General features: G+C 37.7%; 2 protein-coding genes across 2 annotated transcripts; both read left to right on the top strand.

Moving 5' to 3' along the window:
• The first annotated feature begins 4716 nt into the window (after positions 1–4716).
• On the top strand, positions 4717–5247 carry LOC145672524 (uncharacterized). Its single transcript, XM_081741686.1, has one exon. The coding sequence runs from the start codon at positions 4717–4719 to the stop codon at positions 5245–5247; it is 531 nt and encodes a 176-aa protein (XP_081597812.1).
• A 1793-nt stretch (positions 5248–7040) lies between these two features.
• On the top strand, positions 7041–7562 carry LOC145672525 (protein GVQW3-like). Its single transcript, XM_081741687.1, has one exon. The coding sequence runs from the start codon at positions 7041–7043 to the stop codon at positions 7560–7562; it is 522 nt and encodes a 173-aa protein (XP_081597813.1).
• The last annotated feature ends 734 nt before the right edge of the window (positions 7563–8296 follow it).

Consider the following 8296-nt stretch of genomic DNA (forward strand, 5'->3'; position numbering starts at 1 on the left):
GCTATAAAGTGACCGAAGGGGGCCACATTCTTCTTTGCGCGTTGCTAATCTTTTAGCTAATACTTGAGATCCTAGAAGAAACTCCGTGGGAGCCTGATTTTTTCATTTCTTTCTTTCAAACGTTGAAAGGATTGTTCCTTTCTATATTCTAATAGATTACGAAACTCATTCAGCATGGCTAATCTGTCCGCAACGTCCGTTGGTGGATCAATGGTAGGGAGAATATTTTGCAAAGGAAGGCACGGTTCACGTCCGAATAAGATGTAAAAAAGTGATACTCCATAGGCCGTGAGGGGGCAGTGGTTAAGGGTCGCTGTGGCCCTTCTTAGGAAGTTTGGCCACTGCAGCTGATTGTCTCTTTTTAAGAATTTGAGAACCTGTAAGTTCGCGATGCGAGACTCGATTTGGCCAATTGTTTTATGGGCGCCTGGTAGTGCGTACTTAATTTTGATGCCCATAGAATCTAAAAAAGCTTTGGTTTTTGTACTGCTGTGGGTAGACTGTTGATCTGTATAAATAATCTCCATGACACCAAAGTGTGTTGTTTAATATAAATTTGATAATGATATTGGGTATAATTAAAACTTTTTAAAACTCATTTAAAATATAAAGGCAATATCAACACTCTTTAGAAAACAAGGTATTTCATCAGTCGTACAAATCATTGTAAACAACTTCTGGTGAAAGGGAAAGTGTTCTGCCACAATCATAAAAAGCCTCACTCTTAACAACAACTTAAGATTCGACTACCAAGATCTTGAATAGTTTCTTCGAGGTTTTCAAGAATGGCAGCACACTCTCCTGGTCAGTAAGTTGTCCTTTCTCTCCTAACTGCTTATTGTTATGATGACATTAGCTATGCCAGATTGTTGGTAGGTTTTCCAGCAACAGGCTTCTCTAACCATTCATACTACTAAGCACTCAAATTTATCATTTATGTAATTGTTATGTTGATTAGTACATTTGTTTTTGAGAATGTAAATCTCATTTGGCTCCCATTCATTATTGAGTTTGTTTAAAGATATCTGCTAATGCTAATGGCACATATATAGCTAATTAAGTATTCTCCATAACCGTGCCTGTAAATAGCAAAGAAGCAGAATGTGACATTGTATATTATTTGGCTAATAAATCTGTTAACAGATCTCATCCCTTTCATTTCACATAATCAACAAATAATAACATAATATTTTTAAGAATAAAATATGTTTAAGAGACAATACAAAATTTTTAAGACACGATACAAAAGGGAATTATCCCATGCGTGATGAATTCAATAAAAGCATCTGAGGTAGGTGTCTTTATTGGTTTGGTTACTGTATAAGATGAATGTAGGTCAGTAGCCACATAGAAATGGGTAAATTCATCTTCTGATGGCAATAATTTACCACAAATATCTATTTGCCACGTGGAGAAGAGGTTAGTGGGGGGCAATCTTTGCACATGATCAACCACTTTCTGGTAGTTGCGTTTGAAGTATCCGCAATCTAGACATGATTTTAACTTACTGTGAAGCCAGTTGTTTAAGTTAGGTATGTAATATTTGTTGCGAATGAGATAATATAGCTTGAGATACCCAGGATGAATCAACGAGTTGTGAAATTCATCGAAAATAGTATCACGCAAAATTTTAGATGCACAAAGTAAAATGCGTGGCTGAGCCGGGAATACATTTTGCGGTACAATAGGTTGTTCTGAAAAAAATATGGCTTGTTCCAGGTCTCGTAATGTTTGTTCGTACGGTCTTCAGTAATGAGTGCGGTAATAATTTTTGAAAAATATGGGTCATTACGTTGAACTTGAGCTATGTCTGTCTTTGTGTCTAAGGCTAACTGATGATAAGGATGCACATCCGCATCTAATACCTGTAAATGTTTCATCGAAAGGTAATGGTTTCCTACTTAACATGTCACTGACCGGATTCTGGGTAGAGCGCACGTGGAGCAATTTAAAATCATACTGGTTAATCTGTTCCAACCACCGTAAAATTTTTGGCGTCAATTGTGTGGTGGATTTTAGTGCAAGTAACGATTTATTGTCTGTTACTAAAGTGAAGTGGTGGCCTAATAAATATTTCTTTAATTTTGTTACTGCAAAGAATATGGCAAACAATTTCAAATTATGAATAGGGAGTGATCTGATTCGCTGTGGATGTCGTGCCGAAATATAACATACAGCGTAATAATCTTTTTCGCCTATCTTTCTCTGAAACAAACAAGCGCCAACGCCATCTGTTGAGGAATCGCACATTACCATGTGTTGTTTTCTCTGCTGTAAAGCTGTAATACAGGCGGGTTAACTAATGCTTGCAGCATGCTTTCAAACGCCTTGTCCATCTCGGGAGTTCATTGTAACTTTCTTGGATTTCCGCGGAGGGCCTTGTATAGGGGCTCAATTTTTTGTGAGATGAAAGGGATGTGGTTCATGTAAAAATTGACACTAGCAAGTCATCCGCGTAATTTTTGATTGTTGCGGGCTTGGGTAGTTTACTAATACCGTCTATTTTGGCCGGATCGGGTTTCAAATAACCGTGAGAAACAATGTGTCCAAGACATTTTACCGATGTTACTCCGAATTCTGATTTGTTTATATTGAATAGCAATGAGTGTTTTTCTGCTAGCTCCAAAACCTGATCGAATATTTCTAACAAATGATGGTATGAATCAAAATAAAGGTAAAAATCATCCACATGTAAAGAGAAGTTTTTAGCGGGTATGTCACGGTAAATAGTACGTAAAATACGTTGTAAATTGATAGTAGAGTTTTTGTGGCCTTGTCTCTGTACGCATAGTTTGTACTGCGAGTGTGGTAAATTTAAGTCACGAACTGAAAAAGCAGTACTAGGGCGGTCCTCTTCTGCAAGGTGACATTGGAAAAACGATTGAGATAAGTCGAGATGTATGATCCACTTTGCATCTGCCATTAAAGCAGTACTTCCTGGATGGGTTGAATTGCATCGGCTATAGTGTGGCACCTAATACTCAACGTGCGTAAATCTAGTATAGCACGAAGGTCTCCTTTGAGTTCGGTTTAACTATAGCTAGGATGTTATTCCTGTATTGGGATGAAGAGGGCTATATGATGCCTTGTTCTAGAAATTGCAAATTTTTTCTTTCAGTTTGGGGCGCAGTCTATGGGGAATTGTATATTGACGGTTGACAAATGGTTGTCGATCAATTAAGTATAACGAGACACTAAAAGTCTTAATTTTTGTAAAATCCGTGGGAAACCATTTAAATGTTGTTACTCGCTTTTCTAAAACGTCCAACATTTGTTGTTTTTGAATAGGAGAAAGATCCGGATTAATATTGAATTTTGTTAGGTCAATATAGTCTTATTTTCTTCATGCGTTCTTTTCGGTTCTCTTCCGCACGTTTCTCGGTTGGTTCATACAGCTGAGTTACTGAAAACACATTCAATTCCTGTATGTCCTTTGGAAGTACTGTGCCCAATGCAATGGGCGTTCCGTGTATGAAGATCTGGTCATAATTAGATAAATTTACAATAGGGATTGCAAGGTGATCAGTAGATATTGCTGAGTGTAATGTATACATCCCTTAAAATTTTCATGAATTGGCGAATGAATATAAAAATGCTTAATGTCTGAATGTAACGGTATATGCAGGTTGAGCACCTGTCAGATGTCAATTAACAGATTAATAATGTTCTACTACAAGCAAGACTTCATTTTACATGATTTAAAGACCAAAATACAAATCCCAATTTGTGCTTTTTCGCAGGAGACCAATTCCACAAGCTTGGAGCCTTATATAAATGACAGCGTTTTTGGTACTAATGAAAAATACAACTTACGGTATAAATTTTAATTTTCCACCCATGTTGTGCAGATGCTGGTCGATTACTCGATGAGATGCTGGTTGGTTGCCGAGATGACACTTAAACACTTGGATATTATAAAACATTATTTGAATTTTAGCGTATTTATACGAATCGGGCAAAATATTTTTGGTTGTTTCTAGGACTATTTTGCTTACAAATTCTTAATGATCCATAAACATACTATATTCTCTTTGTTCCAGCTGCCATGCCACGAAAGAGAGCAAGAACAACAGCTAAAGCTTCATGGGATCCTGAAGTTACGAAGGCGGCGATAGAAGCTGTTAACAAGAGTGGAGGAGTTCGCGAAACAAGACAATTCAATGTGCTGTACAGTTCAGTTCGAGATAGAATGAAAGCAGGCACACAACTTCTACCAAGACTCAGCAGGCGTTCTGTTTTCTCTTCAGCTCAGGAGAACGAAATGGTTGATCATCTTCTCAAGTTGTCTGATATGTTCTATGTGCTTACCTTAAAAGATTTACGTAGACTTGCATTCGAATTTGCCGAAAGTAGTATTTCCACGAACTTCAATTCGTTAACCGGTCTTGCAGGTAAAGAAGACACCTACAGCTGAGTTTGCGTAAACCAGAAGCTACAAGTCTTCAACGTGTTCAAGCTTTCAACTAGCAGTAGGACAATTAATGACAGAGCATAAATTTCCTCCAACTCGTATTTACAACATGGACGAGACAGGAATAAATCCTGTACACAGGCCAAATAAGGTGATATCTTTGAAGGGCAAGAAGCAAGTAGGATCAATTACTAGTGGTAAAAGGGGAAGAACTACCGTCTGTTGTGCAATCAGTGCTGCGGGTTCATTTGTTCCACCTATGTTCATCTTTGCCCGTCAACGCATGTCACATTAGCTGGAAAAGAATGGACCTCCTGGTGCTATATACTTGTTCAAAATCAAGATGGATCAATGAAGACTTGTTTTGTACATGGCTGGAACATTTTGCAGAAAACACAAATTCCTCCAGTGAAAGTCCAGGTCTTTTAATAATTGATAATCATTCATCCCATGTGTCACTTAAAGCTTGCAGCATTTGCCGTGAAAGAGGGATTGTATTGTTAACGATACCCCCACATACTTCGCATCGCATTCAGTCATTGGATGTAACATTCTACGGTCCGCTTAAGAGAGCATTTTACAATGAGTGTGACATTTTCATGAAAAGACATCCAAATATAGCCGTAACAGTGTTCGAAATTGCAGACGTTTTCACCAGAGCCTATGGTCGTGTTGCAAAAATTGAAACAGCCATGATGGGATTTCAGGCGACAGGTATCTATCCTTTTGATCCGAATATTTTCAGTGAAGGTGATTTCATATGTAGTGGCCAAGAAGTAGGAGATGAGTCTGCTAATCCAGAGTATAGGCCAAACGAGTCAGAGTGTGACAGCTAACTGCCCAAGGCTTCTTCAAAACGTTTGTGTGATATTTCACCTTTACCATTCATAGGGACTTCAGGAAAGAAGAAACTTGGACTCGGACAAGAGTCTACTATCTTGACAGAAACCCCAGTTAGAAACAGATTAGAGAAGAAGGAACAAAAGAAACGAAATTCGAGAATGAATCAACAAAAGATCAGAAGGAAGAGGTGTATTGAGTTTGAAAGTTCATCAGACAGTGATCATGTTATTAGTTTAAAAGATTTGTGTGATGATGACAGTGATTCTGACATCGTTTATTTAATATTTGGTGATTTTGGAAAAGATAATGAACAATGGTTCAGGTGTGGAAATTGTTTAACGTGGGCACACGCCGAATGCAGTGGGGCTTACAATTCCAATGAATACGTTTGTGACTTCTGCAGCGACTAGGGTATGGTCTTTATTGATACAGTTAGGCATAAGTACGCTTGGGTCATGGACCAAACCATAAGTTTTAAGATATCCTACTTTTTAAGTTACAAAAAAATTTACTTACTGAGCATTACCAAGATTAGTGAGCGTAATTACCCTACCAATAGGCCAATCCCGTTCAAGTGCACTTCTTTGTATTTTGGAGTATGTAGGGACAGCAAACAAAGTAGAGAATAAAATATTTTGTACAATTATGCATGAAAAACTACTCTCTTTAACACAGTTTTCATTTCGTTTCTATCATGTATAGTTTCTGAGATATGTGCAATTATCCTTAGGTGGGCGCAATTCCTCCACTCTCCCCATTCCGCAGCAAGAAACCTTCAACATAAGCATGTAAGTTTATTGTCAAACTACACGTAATAGCGCAAGGAATCAACATAGTGTGTTGTTTAATAAGAATAGACATAAATGTATTAGAGTAATTTAAAATTTTAGATTCACTTTAAAAGATAAACTATAAAGGCAATAGCAATATTTTTTTCAAAGCCAGATATTTCATCAGCATAGTAAAATATTGTAAACAACTTCTGGTGAAAGGGAAAGTGTCCTGCCAAAACAGTATAAAAGGCTGCAATGAAATTGCGCACACTTTTCCGGTTTTACAGTTTTTATCTGATAAGCCGTTGACAAGCTGTCATAATGTACAAAATTGCGCACAAAAATATTAAGCAACGTTGTCAGATGGACAATATTTTCTCTTTTGTCATGTTTGTATATGTGTGTGACTTTATTCACAAGTGTAATTTTGAAAATACAGACGAATTAACTAAGGTGGATTGATTTAAATCAGTCTGATTTAAATCAAGATTTAAATCACTTGATTTTTTAAAATAAAAATCGTTGATTTAAATCAAATTCCGAAATAATTTAAAGTGAAAATAAGTAAAGTCCCGTGTCTGTTCTGTTATTTCGACTATGGAAGATGATAATCATAATACGATGAGACTTAAATGTACAGTAGGTACAGCATAGTATAAAAACAAGTGTCATGCAGAGGATTAGGGAAAATCACATTTTGAACGGTAACAGGGCAATCCTGTTTTCTTCTCTTCGTAACATAGGGTTTACGAGGGGGGACCCCAAAAAAACGGGAATTGTGCTGCAGTGGGGAGAGAGAGTGGGGGAACCCATTGTTGTACCAATTGTCCGTTACGATCACGTCACCTGCGTCAGTGTGCGAAGTTGTGTCGCTGTGAGTGCATCGGTTCGCTCTTGAGAGTTTGTTTAATAAACCAACTTTTTCCAGTTCGGCGAAAACGTGATGGCAGATTATCGAAGCGGCTGTGAAATTTGGTTTCCTGTTGGGGAAATCGGCCGCGGAAACTACTGTAATGCTGAAGACTGCTTATGGGGATGCTGCCCTAAGTAAAATCAGAGTATACGAGTGGTTTGCACGTTTTAAAAATGGAGAACTGTCAATTGAAGACCAACCCCGTTCAGAACGCCCCTCAACGGCAAGAACTGACGAAAACGTCGAAAAAGTCAATGCCCTCGTTGGTGAAGACCGTCGCCGAACCATTAATCAACTCTGTGAGATGTCTGAAATATCGTGGAGTTCAATTCAGAGGATTTTATCAGAAGATTTGCACATGAGAAGGGTTGCAGCCAAATTTGTCCCTCGCCTTCTCACAGACGAGCAAACGGAGCGTCGACTTGAGGCATGTGTTGAACTTGAAAATCAGCTCAAAGAGGACCCTGACTGTTTTGCCAAGGTGATTACTGATGATGAATCGTGGTGCTATGGCTATGACCCCGAATCAAAGCAGCAATCAAGCCAGTGGAGGAGGTTTTGCCACTGTGGAGGAGGTAAAACAAAAATCGCTGGAGGTCATAAAGAAGATCCCGATAAGTGATTTTCAAAACTGTTTTGAACAATGGAAGAATCGTTTGCAGAAATGCGTTGCGGTCCATGGACAATACTTTGAAGGTGATGAAAATTTGGTGTAAAAATATTGAGAAATAAAGAAGTTACGACGAATTTCCCGTTTTTTTGGGTCCCCCCTCGTATATTGTAAATCGTTAACTATTCCAACGGGGAAATCACCATCGACATTTAAGACGAAGATTCTTTTGTGTGCGCGTCTATATACTTGTTCCCAGATAATACTGTTGTTTAATTAATTATTGAAATATTAAAAACAAAAAACTTTGTATATGAATGTACAATTAAGAACATTTTATTAGTGTTGTACTGAAGAAAATAACGTTAGACGTCACAAGACAAACAACTTACAAAGAAAAACCCACAACGAAAATAAGTTACAAGAACTGATTACGTACAAGTTTTGTCACGTTTTCACTCAAACTAGTAAAAAAGCTTGAAAATTTGGAACTATTGGAATCAATCATTCATTCATTCTCTTCCGTCATCTTGCGACTTGCGATTAGACTTTGAAGCTTCGACGATGATGGTCTACATCGAGCTGAAAGAGAGACCCCCTAACGTTAAATGTAAGTTCTAAACCTTTTGAATAATCAAGTCTCTTTGAAGAAGTAATTTCTTCTGGCAGTCTCCTGCTAGGCCTCAATAATAACAGCTCTTAAAGCAAGATTTATCATTTATTAATGAATTAATATTGTAATACGT

This window comes from Thermobia domestica, chromosome 16 (genome assembly GCF_964235325.1).
Source record: "Thermobia domestica chromosome 16, izTheDome1.hap1.1, whole genome shotgun sequence".
NCBI lineage: Eukaryota > Metazoa > Arthropoda > Insecta > Zygentoma > Lepismatidae > Thermobia > Thermobia domestica.

What these genes read in the sequence shown, in the direction of transcription:
- LOC145672524 (XM_081741686.1), top strand. Translation starts at nt 4,717, where the DNA reads ATGGACCTCCTGGTGCTATATACTTGTTCAAAATCAAGATGGATCAAT.
- LOC145672525 (XM_081741687.1), top strand. Translation starts at nt 7,041, where the DNA reads ATGCTGAAGACTGCTTATGGGGATGCTGCCCTAAGTAAAATCAGAGTA.